The following is a 26,061-nucleotide window of genomic DNA, read 5'->3' on the forward strand; positions in this document are numbered from 1 at the left end:
CAGCGCAGTGCTGGATTTAACACACCTCCAAGACAGACTCACACACACAAACACACACACACGGATGTGGAGGAGTAGGCTCTTCTCTGGCTACATTTTTAAACATATTTTTTGTTCTTGCACACATATATAACTCTTGACGAACATGATGCGCAGCATGTAATTTAAAATATCTGAACTGAGGATGAACTCCAACGGTCCCTCACAGATTCAAGTACTTTCCTTTCCATGTAATCAAAATGTATTCAGCCACTGTCTAACTGACACGGACATGTTGTGCCATCTCCCACTTCCCTGCACTCCTTCCTCCGTCCCATCCCTCCGTCCCTGCCTACCAGCTCTCACTCTGGGCCAAAGCAGTGTAAGGTGGACCTGGTCTGCCTCCAGCAGAAAGGATGAATAAGTAAAAAGAACACAATGTACCCCTGGGTTCTGCCTGCAACCCACTGCCTGCCTGTCGTCCTGGCACAGTTGGCAGGCCGCTTCTTACCCCGTCTACCGTCCACTACAGCAAACCTATTCTCCGCCTGCCTGTGCTGTGCCTACCAACTAGCTCTCTGTGTGTGTGTGTGTGTGTGTGTGAGCAGGATTAGTGTGTGTGTGTTTGGTGCAAAGTGACGCCGGCGAAGGCTTGGTATGTTACCAGATCACGCAGGCCCACCTCGGCTTACACCAGCACCGCCGCTGTCACCGTCCGGTCCCAGTGAAACCAGAACCGAGGGCTGACGCAGGAGAGCCATCGGCCCAAAACGGGACAGGAGTAATAAACACACACACGCACGCACACATGTACTTTACACACAAATGCAGCCTGGTGTGGACTTTTAGGCCTCGAACGAGAGTTTTAACCGAAACGAGTAGACACAATAGATCATATTACAAATGTATGATCGCTGAATTGTTTTTTTATGTGTTTGTTTTCTTGTCTAGTTGAGGAGCTGCAGACGAAGCTGACGCTGAGACAAAAATCGACTGAAGGAAGAAGACGCTTCGGACAACATACAAACTTGCTCGCGTGAGCTCGCACACACTTCATGCACTAACATAATTTTGTCCAGATGACAGGTTCCTTTATCTCCATCACCAAAGACACTGACTACAAAATCTCCACATTTTTTCTATTTTTTTTTTTTATCTGTTGCTATGGCTATATGGCATGGCTACAGTATGTATGGCTTTCACTGCATGCTTTCAAGTGCTTTGCCAATCTGCACTGCCGAGTGAATTTCAAGGACTCATTTGATCTCCCACTCTAAAAAAAAAAAATAATAATAATAAAAAACCACACTTTTAGAAGCGCAAAGAGATGGACACGAAGCACTTAAGAGCGAACAAAACACTTTTTGTGTGTGCGTTTGTTTCTTTGCGGGGAAACAGTTAAACAATCTCCCGCACAGTGTTAAAACATCTCAGAGAGACGGAAAGAGAGGGAAAGAGAGAGTTTGCGGCAAAGCTTCAGAAGTTGGCAGTGTTTGTGAGACGCGCTTGTGTATCAGCAGCCCACATCTCATTTGGATAAGCGGGACTTAAAGTGGAGTCTGAAATAATTGATTTCAGAACGCAGCACATAAAAGTTTTAATTAACGACGACCTTCAGACCGCATTAAAACTTTATGCAAATGCATTTCCGTCACAGGGATGTGAAACAATGCCACGTAGCCCCGCAAAAAACCTCCCGGTGCTGTTTGGCAAGTGCACATGCGTGCGCCACTCTTGGCCGCCCGGGTCCGTCACCTACCAGGCCCTTCCAGCAAAGCTTTTATCAGCATTAATAATACATTGTAGATTGTTTACACCGGTTTTGCATGTTTTCTGTGATTTGTGAATTATTTACAGTCTTAATGGAGTCATAGTCGTGCATTATGCACTTTAGTATAATTCATCTGTGTGTGGCCGGGTGTGGACACCAAACACACACACACTTAAAGAAACTACAAACAATCCCGCTTCAGATCATTAAAACAGCCATTTAAAGCGAATTAAAGGCGGATGTTCGCCCTTCCAGTTCAAACGACAGGTGTGACGCGGAGAGGTATAGCTCGTCGCTCGTACACGCGCGCACGACGGGCTTCAAGTTCATTTCTGACCAATAATATCCTCGCAAGTCTGTCGAGGAGATCTGAGAGCACGCAAAACAAACTCAGCTCCGCTTGATACCCATCAGCAGGACCGGGAGACGCAATAACAGCAGCACTAAGCAGATCAATATGTATCGCGCATATGGGCAGCACGCGTCCATGCGGCGCTCGTGTGAGAGGATCTGCTGCCAATTAATTTTAATTAATGGAAAGAAAGAGGAAACTCGATGCGGACCTCTGCCTCATACCACCAGGCTTGGAAAATTATCTGTGCTAAATATGCAGTAGGGCTGTTGGACTTATTTTACGGAGCAAATCAAATAGACTATTGATTAGAAAATGTCTCGCTCACTGTTTAGAGCTCAGCAGACGCCAGAAAAGGTCAGGAGGAAATAAAAAAAAAAAAGAAAGAAGGGAGAAATGAAGGAGACACATTTTGCAGCTTCTGATTCTAGTACCAAAAAAAAAAGAAAAAAAAGAAAGATGTGATGACATTTCATTTTGCAGTCTGAGCAGTGCTGTCCCCTTGTTTCAGACATCTATAAACAATCACAGAAAACATATTGAGCTGCGCGCAGAAGGCCTGAAATAATACTGAGACGGGGTTTTTCCACGGAGCTCGTCCGAGTCACACACGCTGTTCTGTTTAAGGAACGGAATGACTGCGATTTCCCTGCTTCGCCACACATGACATAAAGGTCTAATATTATCTCTGAAAGATTTAGTCGAGATGGGATTGTCTGTGTTAGAACATGACGGCAGCGTTGACTGGGAGAGCAGAGGAGAGGAGAGGAGAGCGGCAGGCCGTGACCTCCCTGCAGCTCTCACACATGTAAGTACAGGCCTGGAGCTGAACAGCTGGGACTTTATAATGCAAAATCAGCTATCAGTGCGAATTAATGCGTAAGAATTATAGTGCATGAGCCTGATAATTAAGTTTCTTGGACTGCCTCACGGAAGCTCCTGACCTCAGACAAAACCACAATCCCTCCCTACAAAAACTAAAAAAATGTGAAGACCACACTGAGCTTGATCTTTAAAGAGAGGGTTGATGGGAAAATAGCGAAACATGGAAACGACTCTCAGTCCGGTGTGTACTGCGGTATGAGCCGAGCGGCGGAGGGAAAAACGGACCAGCGGCGGCCTGAAGCTGGAGCTCTGCGCGCCGGCAGCTCTCCTCTGTTAACTCTGCAGTGACTGGAGACACACGTGTCTGCATCTGTGAGCAGAAGCTTCATCTAAGACAAAAAAACCCCACTTCAAATGTGTGGTCAGGAAGGGCGCAAAAAAGCGCGGCGCTGCAAGAGAAAACCAGAAAGGTCATTTAAGACGTGACCTTTGCTGTTTGCGAGCTGTTTTATGGTGTTTGCTTCACTCGCGGATACAAACGCTGTGCGCACGGAGACGAGGCAAATTCAGCACATGTGGGAAATATAGTTTATAGAGACACGTCAAATATTAATTATGAAAGAAAGGCAGAACAGGCCGTTTAAGGATTACCTGCTCCAGCAATTTCTTTGTGCAGCCACGGATCAATTAAAGATTATTTCTGGTGGATAGTTTCACAAAAATATAATAAACCTCAAGGTGATTTCAGACTTTGAGCTGATAAAAAAAAAAGATAGATCTCCATTTATTTCTGTGTAGTGACAGAAGTGCGCACAGAGAGGTTGAGGCCCGAAAGGTCAAAGCGGAGACCAGCATTGTTCATTTAATTAAAAAACACGAGCTGAATATTCAGAGTCCAGATCTTAATTATATAACACATTTTATAATATTGTATCAAGACACCTAAAACAAAAACTAACACGTAATCACCAGTTTGACTTCTAGCTGAGCCATATCCTCCAGACGGCCTCTGAAATTACGCACAGGATGCAGCGAGATTTCCTTTTCACAGTAAGTGATCCCTTTAAAATCTCCACCTTTTCTCTAATAGCCATATAATTAAGGGCAAATAACATATTGCGTCTTTAAAGGTCAGCTGCAATTTGTGATTAATCAAACTGCAGCCATGCACACACAACACACGCCCACCCTTCCTTGTGTCGCCTTCAGGACGCCCTCCCGAAACTTTTGTTTTTAAAACAAAGGCTGCTGAAGTGGAATAAAGTCAACGTCGGATGGTTGTGAGCGTGTCCACGGTGACCCTAAAGGCCCCCGGCCAGCGCCGACCGCGGCAGAGGACCGGCAGCCCTCCGATAACAGCCGCAAGTCAGAAACCCTCCTCCTCCATATCAAAAAATAAACTGTCCCACAACTCAACGAGCCGTGTTAAAACTCGATCCGTGCTTTATTATGTTTGTCGATAGAGCCGATTATTGCCTCGGGGCGACTGTAATTAGTCGCCAACTGTCAGGGCAGCGAGCCCTTCTTCCCCTTTCTCCAACCTCCGTTTTATATAAAATAGATTTGGGAGAAGCGCCATTTTCTCTCCAAACCATGCGCAATGAGACGCACAAGAAAAGCCCGTTGGAGGAGTGCCATTAAAAAGAAAGGGGAGAGAGGGGGAGAGAGGGCGAGGGAGAGAGAGGGAGGCTAAACACTATCGGGGAAAAGAGAGCAGAGCTGGAAAAACGGTCCTTAAAAACGCAACAAATGACAAGCAGCAGCAGCAGCAGCAGCAGCACGGCACACAGCACAACACTGTAACCACATACAGTAGAAACAGACCGGAGGCGCACCATACCGGAAAAAAAGGGCAACGAAGAAGAGCGTGGAAAACGGCGATTTGTTCATACCTGTGTCAAGCAGTAAGGGGAGTACATGGTTGTGTCTAGAGATGAAAATTGGAGTAGTTGATAATAAAGTTGGATGGAGGTTCGCTGCGGTGCCGCATTGCAAAGCCGCTGTGGCTCAGTCCAGGCTGTAACCCCGCCTCGCTCACAGTGAAAGCTCCGCACCAACTTTAGAGGAAAGTTTTCACTGCTCTCCCTCCCTCCCTCCCTCTTTCTCTCTCACTCTCCCTCTCTCTCTCCCTCCCCGCTTCTCTTTCAGATCGACACGGACCCAACTGTATTTAAAAATGTTCATCGTTCTGTTTAAAAAAAAGAAAAAAAAAAGAAATACTTTCTCTTTTATTTATTTAATTTTTTGTCAAAGAATCGCTTAAAGAAAAAAAGCAAAAAAAAAAAAAAAAAGCCGAGATACAGTATCCCGACACATACTGTAGGGGCTCACAGAGCGCATGTGGCGAGTTCAGTCACCTCCTCGTGCTTTGTGCAGTTTTATTAAATTCATATGGAATATCTGTAATATTTCTTCAGTGGGTCCATCTGTCAGCACAGCGCTGCAGCAGCCGCCCTGTTTACATCCACTGCTGTATATATCATTTGTCAGGGGATGATTGTTCTTGCTTTGTCTGTCCTGCAACAAACATTTCCACATAGATAGATATATATATATAGATATATAGATAGATAGATAGATAGAGAGATAGAGAGATAGATAGTTTGTCTTTGTTACTCAGAGGTGAACATTTTATTGCTTGAAATACTTTTAATTCACTTGTGGTGTCAATTTAATATTTAAAAGGAACCTTGTTGTGTTTAAAGTTTCTTTCCAGCGAGTGCTTTAAGTATATTTTTGACTTTGTGTTATAAATAAGTCTTGAATCTTTACGGGTGCACTGTGTAGTTTTGGGGAAGACATTTTAATCAGAGGAGAAAGATCTTTATGCCCAAACAAACTGAATATATAAACTGACCTTGAAGGAAAACACAATTTCATTCTGTTTTATGTTTGTATTTGGCGGACCCTGCCACCTTTCTAGATTCTTCTAGAGCATTCTGGGAACAGCTTTTTTATTCAGTTGTGAAAAAAATAAATATTTCTGAGTTCGTATCATTACCTCATTAATATTGTAAATATCACATTTCTGAGTTTGAGTTCCTTCTCTTAAAACTACGTAGTGCCCCTTTAGGTCTGAATTCAAATGACAGAGGAGTCAGATTTCCCCACAATTAACTTTTCCCACTTTCATATCCTTCGCCGTCACACAAAATGCAGAAGCAAACCCCAAGTGCGACCCAGAATAGAAACAAAGGTTTGAATTTTACAGCTGAGATTTCTGCTGCCGCCGCTGCCGTGTTTGGTCGGCCCGTCAAGCTGGAGTGTGACACAAAGCTTTTCAGCTTTTCAGCACACAGTAAACTCATTCAAGTGCCTCAAGTGGAAGAGGGTCCCCCCCCCTTGTATTCTCGACTCGAGCGTTTGTTACTGTAAATGAAAAGTGTGCGGTGGACAAAGTGTTTGATGCAGCGGAAAAACATCAGCAACCAAAGTTATTTGTGTTTAATTCATTTTACAAGGTGTCACGACTGGATTCAAGGCCCTGACTCTGGGCTGAGGGCGGCCGTAGCTGCACAGTTTGGGGTTTAGGGGAAGCTTCTTATGGCAAAGTAGAAGCAACGGCACATTATATTTTCTTCAAGGAACTAAACAAGTCCAAACAGCAAGTTGTGAGTTAACTCACTGTAAGATTGTAAATTATTCAGCTGTGATACTCCTCCGATTCTTATTTGTTAACCCGGTCCAAGTCATATTCTAGTCTTCTGAATGCGTATCTGGAGACAAAAGATACCTGAAGTTGGACTGAGTGGTCTAAACCGGTTTCATTGTGACTTGTATTGTATGGAAGCGATACACTCTGTTTCTAATCAGGCTTGGCTTTATCCTCGCCCGCTCCCTGCTCCTCAGCCTAATCAAACTCATATATGCAGGCAGAGTGCCTGCAATTATACATAAGCCCCTGCCTTGTGCATGTGTGTGAGTGAGAGTGTTTGGAAGTGTGTGTGAATGCAATTCTGTGTGTGTGTGCGTGTGTGTAAGGGTGCGGTTTCGGGGGTTGAAGTCACCCCAGAGCTTGGATGCCAAGTTTTTCAGGGGGATATGAAGCTGTGCAGCTTTACGAGACCTCAGCCTATGTTGGATACTTAGACACTCACACCACAGACACACATGCATATAATGTACAGTATGTACACAACACACACATACTACGTACACGGCCACAAATGTCTTGCGGTCAAAGATATGCTGGCGCGAGCAGCTAGAGAAGGAATTAGATTGAGAAAAGGGAGAAAAATACGAAATAAAAGTGGAAGAAAGTGAAGCATATTGAGGTGTAGTCAATTCCTTTCCCATAGTCTCTCCTCTTTCCAAACCACACCCCGCCACGGCACAGGCCCAAACCCCAGAGCCTTTGTGTGCTCCCTCGCTTTCCCTCTTTCTCTTTCTGTCCACCCCCTTTTCTATCCCTCCGTGCTTCTTTTTACTGACCTTTCTCTATCTTATAATCTTTTTGCCTCTCTCTCTTTCTGTCGTCTTAATCACACACACTGTTTGACTTTCACCGGCCGTCTTTGTCTCTCCGGCTGGCCCGAGACAACCATTTCAGTATTCGACACAGGCGCTTGGCTGCAACAAACAAACTATAGCAACCACAGGAGTTACAAAACACAGACGCTCAGGTTCTCCTTCCAAAACTCAGATCAAACGCGTCCTCTCTGACCATCACCTACAAAAGCCCCTCGAGTGCACACGGGGCTCCGGCGGGTTTCTGAGCTCGCCATTAAAAAGCTCACGAGAAAACCATATGGTGTGTCTAAAGTTAGCATGTTGTGGTCTCCCGTTGACACACAGCGCTGCCCGTATACTCGCTGTTTACCATCGCCTGTGGCTAGGCCATTAAATATTGAAAGTGATGTAGCATACTGATACTGCCATTAGCATGCTAAATGTGTGAGACAGGTGGTCGAGGCCGCCTTTCAAAAGGCAGGAAATATGCGAACGGAAAATGTGTGTGACTGTGCCGTTTACTACACCGTACAGTGTAAATATTGTTTGAGTAAGCTGTTTATGTGTGCTCTGGGAGGGAGCACGCCAGTCAAATGCATACAGGCATATGCAGTCAGAGAGAAATGGCTGACTGGCCGTTATGGCTAACAAGCATATCATACACAGTGCGGATCCCAGAGACTCTATATGGATCTGTTTGCAATCTGAGAGTGTGTGCGGAGCAATGTGTTACGCCTGCTGCTTTTTATGTGTTTACTGTGTGAAATGGCTGCATATACGTTGAACTTGACTGGTTTGGATTACTGCCTCTCTACCGTGGTGGTATTCAACAGGAACAAAACTGAAGTCATCGTTTCTTTAATGTAAGCGGTAAATTCGACATGTCAGATTACAGCGCACAGGCGAAGGAGCAGTCCTCCAAGGAGCCCGAGAGTTTTGAATGGGGCCTGAAGGAGGACGTGCTGTTTTTACACAAGGTATGAAAATGATCACACACAGAACCTGTCCTGCAGGAGAAACATTTGGGATAATGTAAGTATAAAACTCAACAAAATATATAACAAATGCATTAATGTTACGTATTATATCTTTAACTGGCTGCTGGCTTTGTCGTCCACATGAGGAAAATGTGTCCGAACTCTGCCACAAAGCCAAACTACTGCTTGGCATCAGGTAAAGAAAGTTAAAAATACATGCATCAGAAAAGTTGACCCGTTAAGGAAATACAGTGTTCATGCAAGGCACTGTTGCCACACGTCAATCGACACATGGCTTCACGACAAGATGAGGAGATGTGCATGCTAACTGGCAGAATGTCAACACTCAAAAATGTGTGTGAGTGTGTGTGTGTGTGTTTGTGTGATGTATTTCCTGGACACATTAACCCACAGAACCTCCCATTCAAGATCTGAAGAATGAGGATAATATAGTGGTTAACATCCCCATGGTGAAGTCTGACCCTGTAAAAATGATCCTGCAACATGCACTGATGAGTCTTTTGTGCTCCTCCTCTCAACTGCGGTAAATCTTTACAAAGGAAAAAGGAGATTATTTTTAATGGACTGGGCTTGTTAAAGTGTCCAGGAAATAAATCTGTGAGACATCGACATGACGAGGACAGAGAGTGTGTAGTGTGTGTGTGGTGTGTGTGTGTATACCCTGTATGTATCAGAAACGAGGAAACATTCAGGCATCCCTGGGCCTCTAGAAGGATCGTCGTTGACCAGGTAGGTGTCGGTAGCCTGAAAAAAACAAAAAAACAAAGAGATGGTTAGTTTATTAAAATTGTATTAATTAATTAGAATGGTGACTTTGTCGTGATATTAAAAACACTTTTAAGAAGCAGTTCTCTACCATTTTTGGGTCCAGAAATTCAAACATTTGCTAATTTAATGGCCGCTTGAACCTCTCTCAGTATTTACCAAAATAAAATGTTGGAGCTGACAATTCTTACTCTTAAACAAATGCTCAGTTACAGTGGAAATATTCAAGTTAAAGAACAAGTGTGCAATTTCACAAAATTCTGAGAATTAGCTGAAATTCGGATGGTCATTTGTGACAGATGGTGTCCTGAAGTCACCCTGATCAAACCTGGATTTTCTTGCTTCCCCTTTGTGAGACAACCCTAAAAACTGACCTGTGTTGTATGAAACAGCCTCATAACCCCTACTGGTTTCATTTCTCCACAGAAAACACAGTGTCTGCTTACAACTCTCACACTATACATCCCCAGCCAGACTGTCTGTAAGTACCAGTGTGCATGCATGCATGTGTGTGTAAGTGTGCATTCAGGGAGCTTCATTTGTATTCTAAGTCAAGCAGGCAGGCAGGCAGGCAGGCAGGGTTCTGGCAGGGCCCGGAGCTGTGAAATGGGCTCTCCTTGCAGTTCTGCCGTTGATTGGATCAACCTATCCCACTCTACTTAGCCGAAGGGAGCCCAAATCCCACAGCCGCTGTGCCGTTCTGTGAAATCCTATTTCATTTCACAACTTTAACGGATAAAAAAGCGTGCACGCACGCTTGTGCCAGCCCAAGACCCCATGCCACATTTATTTAGCTGAACAGGAGCAGAGAGAAAACAGTGTATCTGCTGTGTGGAAACGTTTAAATGCACACAGTCTCAGCTGCTCTTGAAAATATAATCACCTGCACGTATATGTATGTACGTTTTTTCCACGTCCTCGCGCGCAAACACACACAAGCACACACCAACGCACACGTGCATGCCACTTACGCAGACACACAGACACAAACCCCATAATAAGAGCCAGACATTGGCAGACCACACAGCCCTGAGTTGTGGTGAAAACAAAGGCTATTCATATCCTTCGCAATGAGAGGTCTGTACAGCTAACTCTCTTTCTCCCTCTCTCCCCCGTCTCTCCCCTCAGCTTTTTATTACAGATAATCTGCACTCGCAAACCTTCCATTTTTCTGCAATTGTGCGATTTCTAATCATCTTTATTAGTCCATAAACATGTTTTTTTTTTTTTTTTAGTTTTAGTCTCTTTTTATAGCCGAGGCCTCCAGCTCCTTAAGGGGGCAACACAGTGCCCATTGTTGAGTCTCAAGAAGAGGATGAAGCCAGGAACGGAGTGAGAGAGGCCTGCTGATAAGGCTGCAAAGCATTATGGGAATGGGGTTGCAGAGTTCCTCAGATGCACACATACGCATACATGCTCACACACGCACACACAAGACAAAACGCAAACACTCCAAGTGTGCCAGGCCACATAATAATGAGACGATGCATCTGATTGGCCGGCGCTCGGAATAATGGCCAGGATCCACGGCACCTGTGTGGGGGTCCGCACCAGCGCGAGCCTGCCGACCACCAGCGAACGGACCACAATGCATCAGGTGTGCTGGAGCGCCTGCCATTGGCTGTCCCCGGCCAGAAACAGGGTCAGGTGCACCAGCAAGCCGCCCCTGATTGGTTGAGCCGGACCCAAAAAGCTGCGGGTGGGAAAGAGCTGTTTTCATTGGCTGCCGCTGCCTCATTCTGCTGGTGAATGGGTGTCTGGGAGGATGGCACTGGGACAACTGGTTCAACTGGGAGAGTGTGAGGAAACATGCTAACTATTTGCGAATATCTTTGTGCATATGTAGAGAGATTCTCAGTGTAACTCGTCCTTTAACTTGAGCTCTTTGAAACAATATAAATCACACCGCACTCCAACAATAGATCATTTGCTCTCATTTTATATTAACCAACCGACAAAGAAGAATTTAAACGGCCTCTTTATGTCGTCAGCCAAAGAAACAGGTGTTGATGAACCACAATCCCATTGTGCAACAGTGAATAACACGAAGCTAATGAATAGGCTAAGCTCTGTACCTGCCACTGGGGAGGCCAGAACATACTGACTCCCTTTGTAGTAAACCCCCCAAAAAACTCCAGGCCCCCAAACACTCTCTCCTGCAGCAGTGTATGAATTATATATTGTACTATATATATAGAGCATATGCCCGGCCCATATGGCCAGCCCTGAGCGAAAAAATCTCAAAGCCCTCCTTAATTAACATTTTAGAGGGAAGATTCGGAGGCGGGAGATTGAGTCAGTGACCTATTTGGAGTCCATCATCGCCCAATGCAAATGTGTTAATTGAGACAGATTTTCCCACTCCACAAATATGTGGAGTAGGGGATGCGATGGAGGGTTTTTCTTTTTCTTTTTTGTCTGAGCCATCTGATCTAAGGTAGGGGTATAGGATGTGTTTTAAACTGCCTTTCCTGCACTGACAAAAGAAGACACTTCTCTTTCACTTTCTTTCTCACACACTCCTTCCTTGGCTCGCTCTCTATCTGCCTCGCTCTCTCTCTCTGGGTATATGTGTTGACGACCATATGGCCAAATTCTTTGGAGGTGAGATCTCCGAAACCTGCTCTCTCACACACACACACACACACACACACACACACACACACACACACACACACACACACACACACACCTCCACAGAGCTTTGTGTATGAAAGGCCCTGATGGTGGAATTTGTTCTCAGATGGCTCCATTTTAAAGCACATGAATGGCAACATATCAATGATCCTCCTCTCTATCTTTCTGTCTCTCTGCATCTCAATTTGCAGTTACACACAAACACACACACACACACACACACACACACACACACACACACACACACACACACACACACACACTAATTCACCACCTACATACCAAAAACTTGCTCACACACCTGGTGCAGCCCCTCTCCTTGTTTCCAGAAAGCATTTATTCTGGCTGCCGCACAATCATCAGCCACAATCAGCGCTGCTGTCAGTCCATCTTTTTTAAAAACCATAATTATTATCACCACCATTGTGTCTTAAACACGTTTTTATCATCAGGATTTAGTGGCTGAGAATAGCACTGCCAACTTTAAGGCACAGGATGAAAATGGGAGGGGGGGTGGGGTAGGGAGAGAGAACGAGAGAGTCCAGCCAACCTGCGTGAGATGGCAACCACTTCAAAGACGCCGGGCCGCACCGGCGATCTGTTCCACGGTGTGTGAGGGGTGTATGAAAGGCAGAAATGGCCGCCGTGTGAGTGCGTGCCAAAGCTACCTCGGGGAGAAATGTTGGAAAAATACGATTTTTCACACAGCCATCTCGGGGGGGGGAGGTGAAGGGAAAAACGGGGAAGAATAAGAAAGAAGATGAGAAAACTGAGGGGCCGCATTAAAAAAAGAAGGATAGATGGATGGCTGAGCAGAGTGGGGCTAATTATTTCACTCCACTTGTGGGTCCTGAAGGTTTTTTGTTGGGTCAGAAGCGCAGCCAAGACGCAGTGCTGAAGATTGCATTAGGCTTAATTGCGCAGTTGTGTTTTACACAATAGTAAACGGTGGGATTCTGGAGGAGGCATGAGGCACACGGTGTGAACAGTTTCAGTTATGGAGGCCTGACTGCAGGAGGCAGGAGTACAATATAAATCCAGATGACTCAAGCAAAAACTATTTGACTTACGCTGAAAATTCGATCATATGTGTGTTTATGGAGTGGGTTGGGGGTGTGAGGGGGGTTCAAATCAAATGTGCTTATATGCAAATCAGCTGAGTGAGGTGAAACTTGTGTGGATCTGCGCCAGCCATAACAATGGCAGTCCCCATCCCGCGCAAAGAAAGAAACTTTCACCAAAACTGTTTGACAAGTTTGAACAGAGCACACATTGTGACACACCCCAAGATCGGCTTGGCTTGGCACCTCGCCTGTCAACTACCAATCTTGCTCGACAGGCTGGCCTTAAGATAACACTATGCCAGTTGTAACACTGAACTGCAACATTTTGCTGTGGCACCATACGCCGCCTCCGTACACTAGGTAACCCAACGCCACTGGCACCCCTTTTCCCAACACGGATCCTCATTCAAGCTTCTTTTAACGGCCAAACCACACTCAGTTAAGGCCTCGCCGCACCGGCTATGTGCATTTAACAATGAGGTTTGGGCTGGTACAATCGGCCCTTTGTGTCACACAAGGACTGATCCGTGGGGAGATTTTCTTGTGGTTATGGTTCTAATACAGCAGAGTTTACCGCAAAGACCAGGAAGAGTAGAGTTACCTTACAACACACACACACACACACACACACACACACACACAAGAGTATGACTCAGTAAAGCAGCGTGTTGAGCTTGTGTAAAATGTCTCACCCACTTCAACTGAAATGTCTCTAAAAAATGTATTTCATAATATGCTAAGGTTCACGCCCACCTCCCAGCTTGGCACCAATAAAAGTCTTGGCTTTGGTTTGACTGACAGGTTCTGTGGTTGGCAGGTTTTCTCTGCAACAACCGCGCCGCGCAACCAACTGTGAAATTATAGGCCTACTATCAAAACAAAATGAGGACTGTTTTATCCATGCCAATTATGAAGCATTGTCTGATGGTTCTTTTACCTTGAGACAAACAGACAGATAGTTGGAAGGGTGATATCACAAATCACACACGGCCCTTTAATTTGACATTTTGAGCCGCTCAAGGCCTGACAGTGGTGTTGTTGTGCAGGTATGACCGAGGGCAACAAACATTTTTGGCAGGTGACCCCCCACCCCATAATAAAGTTACGTAACGCTGATATTTTAAACACAGGAAAGTATGTCTTCACATCCTTCTGGGGTTACAGAGCGAGCTGACAATTTGTCGCTCATCTGGGGGACAGGAATCAGGTTTCTCCTGTAAAGTTAGCTGATGTCAGCCTCATCTCTCCAACACCGTATAAAGACACTTTAGCTGATTGTTGATGACACTTTCAGATGATGTTTTCAGGACAATATATAAAAAACCTCAGCCAAACTAAAACATACACGAGGGATTCATTATATAGATTCAATATAACGGATAAACAGCAGTAAAATAAGCTCACGACAGGAGTTTTCATTTACAAGTTCTGTCAACTATCGCACATATTTTGTTGAACTTCTGATAATTTCTGACGTGTTTATTATTTTTAAATGATTTTCCTCTGTCCTTATGGATGAGACAACAATTGCAATTTCTTTTTTTTTTTAAAAAAAACCACATTATTAAAGTGTATTTAAACCATTACATTACATTTCTATGTTGAACACAGGAAGCCTTGACCTAGACGACTGTTTTACGCCTGTTTTGTGCAATAATATTAATATGTTCAGTGGAAGTATTTGGTCAGCTGTGTTTAAAGGGGCACTTTGTAGTTTTGGAGAAGAATTTTAATATTTCCAGTATTAATGAGGTCATATTACAAACTCAGAAATATGTAATTTTTCCATAACTGAATAAACAAGCTGTTCTCGGAGGAAAATAAGGTCCACAGAACTCGTCTGAAGCTAGAAAGGTGGCAGGGTCCGCCAAATATAAACAAAGTCAAACAGTATGAAATTGTGTTGTCCTTTAAGGTCAGTTTGTTTATTCAGCTGGTAAATAAAGAAAGTTTGATTATTTACTTTGTTTAGGTATAAAAGAAAAATCAGCCAATGAAGATCTTTCTCTTCTGATTCAAATTTCAGCTCCCAAACTACATAGTGCACCTTTAACGAGCTTCTGTCTCCTGCAAATGTTGTGTTGCTCATAAAAAATGATTTCTGATCATGTGAATTCTTCCAAGTGTTTTATTTCTACGCTACGACAAAAACTTCCCTCCCTCAACCTTTAAACCAAAAAAGCAAATCAACCCAGTGAGCCACATCGTGGCACCTTTACTCTTGAGTAGGTAATGAAGATAAATTATGTGGTAGGTCACAATTTAAGCACATTACGATTATAATTTATGGACATAATAATTCAAAAGCTTTGAGCTGCAGCATCATGAAGACAGATAGTAATCAGTTGATGCTGTGAGAAAAAGCAATGAAAGGAACAGAGTCAAATATCAGATTTCTATCTCTAAATGCTGCAGGACTTTCTACTTTTTTTTTTTTTTTAAAAGATCATTAAATCATCATTTCCAATCAGAGATTCCTCCTTTTGTTTTGTCCTGATCAACATTAAACACCTCGGAGGTGCTCCCATCCACGATGCTCTCTTCATAAGCCCTCTCAGCACTTGTTCTGGGGGCACAAAGACGGCCTGTGTGTCACCTCACCTCCCCACCCCCTTGTAGTCTCTATAAAGTGTCATCGACTACGCAAATGAAGTGCCCATTGATAAAAAAAAAAAAAAGAGGAGAAAAAAAAGGAAAAAAAAAAAAAGCAGCCGCCTCTGATACTAAAAAACCGCACAGTGCAGACCGGTGGAGCCAGAATGCTCCACACTATAAGGTGCTTGCAGATTATCATCATCACCATCATCATCATCATCATCATCATCATCATCATCATATACTATCACTGTGCTCCGGCCTTTCAGATCCCCTCAGTGTGCGGCCGTGTGTGTGTTTTATTCTGTTTGATCTGAGCAGCGCAGGAAGATCAGCCTCCAGTTTGTCGATCGGTGTCTACAAGCGCCTCTGCAAACAATCCAGCCTGCACGTTGTTAACCCACCACTGAGGCTGGAGCGGCTTCAATTAGGAAACACATTTCATTGTTTCTTTTAAATGTTAAATACCAGATGCATGTTTAATTACAGCGTTATGTTTCTGACGAAGGTTTGAGAGGGAAAAAAAGATGAACGAGAGATGTTTTAAAGGTTAAAATATAAAAGCTGCGTTTAAATACATTGTTAGGTGCACGTGAGGCTTTGGGCTGAGCTGCATGGTAAATGTTTTTTTTTTTTAAATTTATGTTAATTAAAGTGAGTTTTGGTGCTTTGTAATGATTCAAATTGGCAGGCAAGCGAGGTGAACACACACCTCTCTCTCTCTCACACACACACGCGCGCGCACGCTCACACACACGCGCTCACAGGTGTGTTGTATCGTCATCTATGGCCTCACACACTCCCTCGGCCAACTCTCACTCTGCGCGTCCAACAAAGTGCAGATCTTTTTACAAAGAAACGAGAAACCTTAATTAAAAAAAACCCTCCGCGGGGATGCACTTAAACACATGATGTTTGGTTTATTTTCAGTCCTATAGACTTTACCCCTATAGACCCGACTGAAGGGGAACTATTGAGTTACACAGCACGTACCATTATAGCGTGGGGAGATCTGCCAACCCTCTCAATGCCCCATTTTCCTTTAAAAGTTCAGCTTCCAAAAAAGTGAGAGAGGGAGTGAGGGCTGAGGGAGGAAGACTTGGTCTCTTCGCTGTTGCCGGAAGCAAAAAAAGGGACCTTTAAACAAGTCGGCCTTAGGCCCAGATAGAAAAAAAAAACACACGCTCTTTCAAAAGTGGGTCCACTCTGCAAGAGATAGGAGGAAAGGAGGACAGCAGCTCCGAGCCCTCCGTTTACCGCCGTTTGGCCTCAGATGCGTCCATGTCCAGCAGCAAGAAGTCAGGGAGACGTCTGCGTCAAAGTCCCGAGGTGCGTCCTTCAGCGGGAAACTTGTCCAGCAGATTGGGAGACGCCAAAAAACTCCCCCGAAATAATATTAATAACACGCTAACGCGTTGAATGGACGGGAGAGGTGATGCAAAGTAAGTTTGGTTTCTGTTATTTTTCCGTGCGCAGCCTTTGCGGTCGGCCGGCTTCTGTCTCCAAAACGTGTCCAAAAGCGGCTGTCTCCTGCGCCGCGCGTCCGATCTGTTTTACCCTCGTATCTCTCTCGCTCGCTCGCTCTCCTCTCTCTCTCTCTCGGTCCAACACACACACAAACGACGCGCACGCACACACGCGGTGTTATAGACACACACACACACACACACACAGACAAAAAAAAAAAAAGAAAAAAGAAAAACGGGAGGACACCCCTGGTCCCTCGCCGCCTCCTCCTCAAAGCTGACGAGATGAAAGAGCAGCTTGCGTTTTTTCGCTACGATAAAGCAGAATGCCTGCACAGCACAGCACGGCACGGCACGGCACAGCAGAGCGCAGCGCGGCGACACGTAGTCGCTCCGTCCGGGCTGCAGCGTGGCTCTGGATGCGTAAAATGGAAGCTCACCGTGCGCGACAGACAGCCTACACTTCCCTCCCGACTGAAAAAAAATATATATACATCAGCCACTAAATAGCTCGCCTCACCAGCGTGCGACCTGTTTACACACACACACAAATAATAGACGAGGAATTAGGGGCAGTTGTTTACAGTGGAGGTGGAGGGGGGCGGTGGGGGCAGCAGCGTCGAAGTGGCGAATTATTAGGTGAATTATTAATAAAGCGAGCGGTGTGCAGGCTGTCGCGGAGAGAGCGGAGCGGCCAGGGGAGCAGCTGGGGCTTTAGGAGAATTAGGAGGACCAGGGGCTAAATCACGGACGGCGGGGATTAGGGCTGCACTGGCTCCTACCTACCGCCTGCGTGTACTGAAGGTTTCCAGAGTGGCACTGTGGGCACGACCCGAGCTGCTCCCGCTCTGGTTTCCGTGGTGTTTTTTCTTATCTTCTGATCTGAAGCGAAGACCACGCCACTAAAAGGTCATTAGACTCATTTAAGGGACGGTGTCTCTGCTTAGCCACCAAAATATATAGAAGAAAAGAGTCTGTTCCCAGAGATCCAGTGGATGAGAGGAGGTTCAGAGGGTTTCTGATCATATTACGGGCTTTGTTGTATAAAGAGGTTGAATCTATTCTGTTAATTCACACTGGTGGTGATTTTAATGACGGAGTTTAGCGAGCTTTAACTTGAAAGCTTCTTTTAAACACTTCAGCAAGCGCAGATTTCTTGTCACAGTGTCTCCCAACAGGAGGACGCAGTGAAGCAACAGGATTAGACGTGACTGAGACATCGCAGACATATTGTAAGCTATAAAAGATCTGACTTCTGGGAAATAACGCAGGAGATTTCCAAATTTGCCTTTTTTTTTGTGGTTTTGTTTTGTGTTGTTCTTTAATAAAAGTGCTGTAGTTGTGGGGACTGGAAGCCTGGAGAAGCAGGAGCAGCAGAGCCGGTGGACACTCGCTCCCTGGTTGTTTAGGAAAAGAGCCAAAGGGAAGTTCAAGTTTTAAAATTGAGAGAGTTATTAATGAAACGTGGAATGAGGAGCATTAATCATCTCTGATGTAAATAAAGCAGGCCAGCAGGACTTGTAGGGACACTGTGGTGCCCAAAAAAGGGGAATGGCACAAAGAAAAATTGGCTGGAAACATTTGTGGTAGATGAAAAAAATGATTTCATCAAACCCAAGAAAACGTAAAACATTGAAGCAATTTTAGAAACATGTTCAAATATAACATAAAACCTTAGCGCAGCTCTTGGCACCAATCAAATGTTGAAACCAGCCTCTGTCTGTGTCGTGCTCAGGTGATTTCAGGCTGAGTTTAAACCAGGACAGCACGAGTCTGACTTCCCTTCTCAGCACAGACGGATGCACAACTATTGAACCTTGGTGTATCGATAAATCAGCTCCAAGAGGATGTGTTGTTCCTCATGCGTGTGTCGTTATCCGTCCTTTTATTACAAAAGAAAAAAAAAATCAGACGTCTGATGACATTCCTCCAACATGACGGCTTATCAATAATTAAATGTTGACCTCCCCTCACATTTGGCCACATCAATAATTCATTTTTAATTGAATTTGTGATTTAAGTTTTTGTTTCAGCCTCATCTGGAGGATTCAGTTTAGCACCAAAGTGCGTCTGCTGTGGGGTGACGTTTGAGGCGTTTTCTGTTTGTTTTTTTTAATCAAAAAAGAAGATTTTGATGTAACGGAAGCCGTGATGGATCATTTTACTCAGCAGCAGGGAGAGAAAAGTGCTTTAATGTGGCTTAACATGGAGGTCAACAAAGGCCATTTCATCATAACTAGAATAAAGGACAAAGACAATTAATGCGAGCTGACGACAACCTGGAGACTTTCACCTGTTCGTTAATACTTACAGGGCATTTTTTGCTCTAAAGTGAGAGATTTTACTCTTTATTTCGATTTTATTTTCTAAATAAAAAATTCCCTACTTCAGCCAATTTCATTAAGTTGTCTATATAAACGTGTACAGGCTCAAATATGAGTCTTTAATATCATTTTGTGACACAAATGGTCCCATGATTCTCCCTAAAATGATTTTTAAGTGTTAATATTATTATTTGTGAAATGAACACTGGTCACCAGCTGGGACATGAAACAAACCTCAAGTTGCTGCAGTGACAAGTTGGTAATGTTGGCAAGTTAAGCAGTCACATGTAATAATGGAATTATTATTGGAGTTAGTGAAGGAAGAAAAAGGCTTCTTTCACAATAAAATAATAATAAAAAGCATAATTAAAAGTACAGAGGGTAATTTTTATGAATGGAAATTAAACAACCACAACAACAACTTCAACATGTAATAATAATAATAATAATAATAATAATAATAATAATAATAATAATAGTGATAATATTAATAATAATAAATATCTAATTCATAATTCCTATGCGTTCTGGTGTTTTATTGGCTGGATGACACCAGCATCATTCAGTAGGATAATATTCACAGTTTACATCATGACCTTCCTAAATTTGCCTTTTTTAATATTAACTCTGGTGTCTCTGCAGATGCTGCTGCTCACTGGGAGGCTCGCACATGCCCGACGGCCTGTTTGGAGAATGACCAGTTGATTGGAAAATCACCAGAATGCGCCTCTAAACCCCAAATAATCCCACGACACGATTTTTTCCTTAACCCTTAATTAAATTTACAAACAACAGTTTGTACAGTGAGAGCGCACTGTGTGCTCAGCAGGAGCAGCCACAGAGCCCGGAGGCTGCAGGAGGCCACACACACTTTCTACAAGCTCCAGGTAACAAAACTGCGGCCGGAAACACGACATAAAATCCAGCAAAGGTGTTTGTGAGAACGAAAAAAATGTGCAGGTCTGTATCGCAGCTGTACGATCGAAAGGGACACTTGATATTTGTGTTTATTTGACACCAACATGTCCACTAATCAAATATTCAGCTCTCAGCTTTTCAAAGTAAAGTGCATATTAAAAAATGGCTCGCAAAAATATTTCTAAAATCGAAAAACTGCAACAAAAAAAACCAACTGCCTATTATCGGTGCATTTACCTGCAAAGCACACCTGAGGGCAAACTGCGCCCAATGTCAAGTCATTTAAAAATGTCACGTAACCGCGTTGAGTTTATTCATCACGTAAATTTATCATGAAGAGGAATTTTGAGAAAAAGGCCTCAGATTTAAACAGACTGGACGAACATTAAAGTGTTTAAATGGCAGTAAAAGCGTGAAAATAGCAATAACTATTAGAAAACTGGCGAGGTGTTTGTTAAAGAACGAGTTGTGTAATTCATAAAAAAGTCTGATCACAAAAAAAAAGAGCCAAATTCTTTGAAATATGCTCTTTAAAAATCTGCTCACTGAATCATTCATTCTACAGGACTTGCTTGTTTTTTTTTCTGTTAGTTTTTTCTAATAATGTGGCTTAAATATAACTTATCCTGCCTCGTCCTAATGCTGACGCACCATATGTTTGTAGCAGTTGACCTCATTTCAATTTCTTAAAATAATGTTATTGAAAATGTGGACTGCTGGTCTCAATCTAACTTCATCCTCCTATCGTCATTTTCTTTATGACATCCAAACCATCAGCAACAATGAAATAACGCACACGGTTTGGTCATGAACATTTGATTTCTCTTGTTAAAATTAAATAAAAAAAATGAGCCAGAACATTTAACAAGTTTTATCCTTTTTTAATGTTTCTTGGAAGAAATGAAAACGATTCAGTTGAGACGTTCCAAAAGTTTCAAAACAAACTGTAGGAAATGTGTTGGCATACACCGGCCCTAATCATGTAAGGCAACCTATAAGTGTCAATTAGGCTGAGCTTTGGGTTAATGAAAGCCCTGAGCGGTGTATCTCACCACAGCCCCCTTAAAAACCAGCCATTACTGCAGACCACAATGGCTCTGATACCACACTGTTTTAAGACCCAGCATTTTGTGGGCAATAAGTTCCCTAAAGCCTCACTGTGAGAGGAGAAGGGCACATTGTGGGATCAGACGGGCAAAGTTCAGACAACACAGAGGGACTTTTTCTAAGTCCTAAATGCTCGTCTGTAAACCCCCGAGATGAATCAGGGTGAACGTTTTCCCTCAAAATTACAAGTTTTGGATTCCAGGCTGGAATACGACTGCAAACCGTGATTGACTTGTTGGAAGTAATCATCAGAGGAGAGACCAAGCGATAAATTGCCGGTCAGTGGACGGCACTGAGGTGAATTGTGGCTGATAAATATTCATTCCTATCAAAGATGGACTTGGCGCCAACACTTGTTTACGAGTTTGGACGGGCGGAGGGAAAAAAGGTAAGCAAGAAGCTGAGATTGTGGTGCACGGACATATGAACCCTAATCAACAGGTACACGCTTCATCAGAGAGACTATTGAATAATTAAGTGCATAATTATTTGAGGAAACATGTCAGATTATTTTGAGGGAATAATGCATCAGAAATCAATCAAACTGATGTTTTATGCACGGTATAAAAGTTAAATGTTTCCTTCTCACTCCCCGAACCAAAACTTAACACCTTGATTATCGTTTACAAAAAAAATATGACAGGGTAGCACGTCTCAAATTTCCAAGCGAAAGGGAGCAAAATGCTCACGTTTCACCTGTTTGTTTGGCTCACATCACAATAGATAGAAGGAAATTTAGTATTACAAAAGATGATGGCGAGGCGAATATAAGTGAGTGTTAACCAAGGTCGAAAAAACAAATTAAGAAAATCTCTTCAGGAGTGCTGACGAGCCTGAGAGGAACAGAAAGACTTTCTCTTAATGTCAGATGGAAAAAAATGCAAAACGAACTGACAGCTCACTCCTACAGCTTCAAAGTGTCGATATTTTATGCACAAATTTGCAAAAGTACTCGCAACTACTATAACCGCTATAAGGCACTGGGCCTACCAGTATCATAAAAAGTCAATCAAATAGATGTAAGAAATGAAGAAAAGCCAATAATAGCTGAGCTGGAGAAATGGATAACTATTATTTCCCAGCTGATAAGCCAAAGTTTAGATTGGTATCGGTGCCAGCAGTCCACAAAAGAACACTGCACAAAGTACAACACACAATACAAATACAAATCAAAGGCCTCAGTCCTGCTGCCACCTATTAAAAGCACTTCACTCTGACTCCTCCTGGCTGCAGCTCTACTGACTCCCAGCCTGATCTCACTGCCCTCTGCTGCAGCCAAGTCAGGGGAAAATTAAACACTCACTTGGCCTTATATAAAATATACTCTGCACCAAGATATCAAACTGAGCGGAACTGGTTTTTTTCCCTCTCTACAATCCTCGTTCGCCTAAAAAGGAACGACCCTGAGGATTCTGCGTCTCCGTGCGAGAAGTGCAATAAGCGGTGGAAAGGGAAGGGGAAAAAACAAGGCTCTTTTTGTCTGCGGCGGCCGAGGTTTTTTTATCCCCGCATTGCCGAGTGTTGTCTAGCATTACAAATCTCAGCCCTGGCCTGGATGGACACAGGAGGGCTCTGCTGGCCCTGCTCACACTGTCTGCATCCTTTACGCTCTGCCATGCAAATAAACCCAAATGAGAGAGCAGCTGAGGGAGAGAGAGAGACAGAGATGGAGGGTTGTTGAAGGGGGGAAAAAATAAGATGGAAGGGAAATGAAGGAAGAGAGAAGTACGAGGAGGGAAGGAGGAAATGTATGTGGCAAGTAAGGAAGGGAGGAAATGGACGGTTTGAAGGACTTGCATAGGGACAAAAAGAGAGTAAGTCTGTGTTTGTGTGCAACAGAAAGAGAAAAAGAGTGGGTGCTAACCGGCCATTGGAGGGGAGAGGAATGCCCGGCCCTGGCACAGGAGAATGGGATGGAGGGTGGAGTATGTTCACATTGCTGCTGCCAGCCGAGCACATTCCCTCTACAGAGTCATGGAGACTTTTTAACCTACAGATTATGAAGCTGCAGCCTTCAGGAGAGTTTTTTCCCACAAATATATAGGTCTAATAGTGTCAACGCTGTAGAGCAGAGGCCTCTGAAATCATCTGCTGAGGCCAAAAACAGATTGAACAATGTGTTCTCGTTTTTTTTTTTAGGGAATTTTAGTCTTTTTATTTCGTAGTTATTCAGCAGCGATATACAGGGCATTTGGTGAAAAGGGTTCCCGGCCAGACACGAATAGGGAACGTTGTGATTATGGTCTGTGCCTTAGACCACGAAGGATGTCCTGAGCAGTTCATGTTTTACAGTATGTGGCCGTACCATCATTCTTACAGAAATGTGACCTCAGGACACCAAATCACATGTTATGAAATGTTAAAATGCAATGTTAAAGCAAACTAAATACACCGATCGCATCATTCTTAATATTATGTATTCATTCAATCTGAGGGTTATTTGAGGTAAGTATGTTTGCAAGGTCATTCACACAGGCAAAAACAATAAAAACGCAAAATATTAGAATGTAGAAAAATAGTAGACATAATGCCGGTGATTAATTCATACCTGTCTACTGATATCTAACATCACAACAGGCACATTAAGTCAAAAAGTGTGTGTCTATAACAAGAGAAACTCACCGTCTCTCGTACCGCAACTGTACACAAGTTAAATTCTGGGGAAAAAAATCAAGCCTCCTTTTGTTTTGTGAGGCGTTTTCTAAAATGCATTCCTTGAATAAAGTAGTCATGGGAAACCTGCGTGGAGCTGCTCGATGCTTTTTTTTTTAAAGGGGTTTGATCAGTGTGAAGCTCAGCTAAAGTGATGTCTGACGACTTATTGTTTGAAACCGTTATAAAAAATATATAAATGCATAAATGTCTTCTCGTTTAACTGCAATAATAGTGACAATAAATAACGCACACCAAATGTTGGGCCAAAGCTAATGAAGTGGAAAGCATTTATGTTCAATTTGAAGGTACTTTTATTTAGTATTTCTATGCTATGAAATATTGTACTTAATGCTTGAGTCATTTTACAGATTAATATTCTTTTTTTAGTTTTATTTTCTAAAATTTTAATAGATTTTTGTAGATTAAACTACACAACAGTGTATAAAGCAGTGATTGGTCATCTGCCATCTGCAACATTAAAATGCTGCTTTTGTGTTAATGAATCAGTTACAATGATATAATAATATAATTTATTATGTTAAACAACTAAAGTGTTTTTTTCATGTGTTTCATACTTGAAGTACATTTGGCTTATAAGACGTCACTGAAGTAGGATTGTAAATGCAAGAGGTGTACTTATTATCAAGTATTGTTACATACAATGTTATACTGTCACATTTATTTAAGTAAAGGCTCTAAATGCTTCTTCCACCTCTGTGGTTTTAATGCTTTGTCAAGTTCGACATGTTTCGCAGTGAGTGGTCAGTAAAGATTGAGAGTCAGAGTCGAACAGGAGAGTGTGTGAAGAAGAGCACGAACCACGACGAGCCGTTTGTCTTTCTGGAGAAACACTTCACCTTTCCAAGAATCTGAGAGTGACGTGTGTCTTTGTGTGCACCGGTTATCAATGGCTGACATTAGGCTCAGCTTTGATAACACACACACCACACACACACACACACACACACACACACACACACACGGTTTTCAGTTCTGAGTCTGATATTTTGTGTGGATTCAAATAAAACCAGTTATTTTGTTATAATAATAATAATCATCAAGACTGAAGCTTTTCCATGAAGAATCAAAAAGTTGATCTATGAAAAAATGTTTTGATATTTAATTATTTTTCAAGCAAAAATGCCAAAAAAAAACCCACATTTGCTGGTCTCAGCTTCTCCCATGTGAGGATTTGCTGCTTTTCTCTGAATATTTTATTATTATTATTATTATTATTATTATTATATTAATAATGCTGGTCAGACAGAAGAGGACGTTACTTTGGACTCTGAGAATTTGTACATTTCATAGACTAAATTAATATGTGATTAATTGAGAAAATAATCAGATTAATTGTTAATGAAGATAATTGTTAGTTTAACATATTATTATTATTATTATTATTATTATTATTATATAAACACAACCTCCCCTGAAGGACACAGTGACACGCTGCGGTCTGTATTTGTGTATTGAGTGTTGGTGAAGGAGGCAGATACTCCCTGACATCACTCCTCTTTGTGTCGTAAACAGTTAGCAAACGTGACCTGATGTGAGGTCATCTCGACTGCGGCACACACAGGCTGTCATTGTGTCTCCATGTCTCCACCCTCTCCGTCAGCCGGGACGACGTTCAGCACCGAGCGGATTTGTTCTGGGCCGGGCAGGTCAGCTGCGGGTGCAGCGTAAAAGTTAGTTAGTTGTCTGTTCGTGTGAAGAGGAGGAGGAGGGCGGTTGAATGGAGGTTGTGTGTGTGCGTGTATACGTGTGTGTGTGTGTGTGTGTGTATACACGTGTGTGTGTGTGTGTGTGTGTGCTCCCCCAGGAGAAAAGAGGACTCCTAATCTGTTTTCCTGGCTCTTCTTTAAAGGGAGAGCAAGACACACTAGAGGCTCCCTCTGATCTGCTGCCCCATCCATCCCTCACTTTCTCTCCTCCATCCCTCCTTTCCTCGCTCCCATCATCTGTCTCTCGTTCCCTCTGCTTTTAGCCCTCGTTTTCTCGGCCCCCCGTCCCTATGCTCTCTCATCTGTTGTGTTGGCCCGCTCTGGTCTTTGTATGGCGACAGCTCCCATCTCCAGATACTGCCTAAGAGCTCTGATTCCACTTAATCACTCAGTTTTTTATTAGTTTTCCCTCGCAGGGTATTTTGTGTT

General features: G+C 43.2%; 1 protein-coding gene across 13 annotated transcripts in view; it reads right to left on the reverse strand.

Moving 5' to 3' along the window:
• Positions 1-17,135, reverse strand: part of LOC311250434 (nuclear factor 1 X-type-like) — a 113,810-nt gene extending 96,675 nt beyond the window's left edge. For 2 of the 13 annotated variants that reach the window (XM_084342118.1, XM_084342126.1), the window contains exons 1-2: positions 16,429-17,132; positions 9,035-9,118 (exon numbers count right to left, since the gene is read on the reverse strand). In XM_084342118.1, coding sequence (XP_084198244.1) covers positions 9,035-9,118; positions 16,429-16,431 — 87 coding nt within the window. In that variant the 5' untranslated portion in view covers positions 16,432-17,132. Of the gene's footprint in view, positions 1-4,819; positions 4,976-9,034; positions 9,119-16,428 lie in introns of those variants that run through there. The other 11 variants (XM_084342129.1, XM_084342117.1, XM_084342128.1 and 8 more) reach the window with 10 other exon arrangements.
• Positions 17,136-26,061: the final 8,926 nt, after the last annotated feature.

This window comes from Pagrus pagrus (genome assembly GCF_965226575.1).
Source record: "Pagrus pagrus genome assembly, chromosome: 2".
In the NCBI taxonomy this organism is placed as follows: Eukaryota; Metazoa; Chordata; class Actinopteri; order Spariformes; family Sparidae; genus Pagrus; species Pagrus pagrus.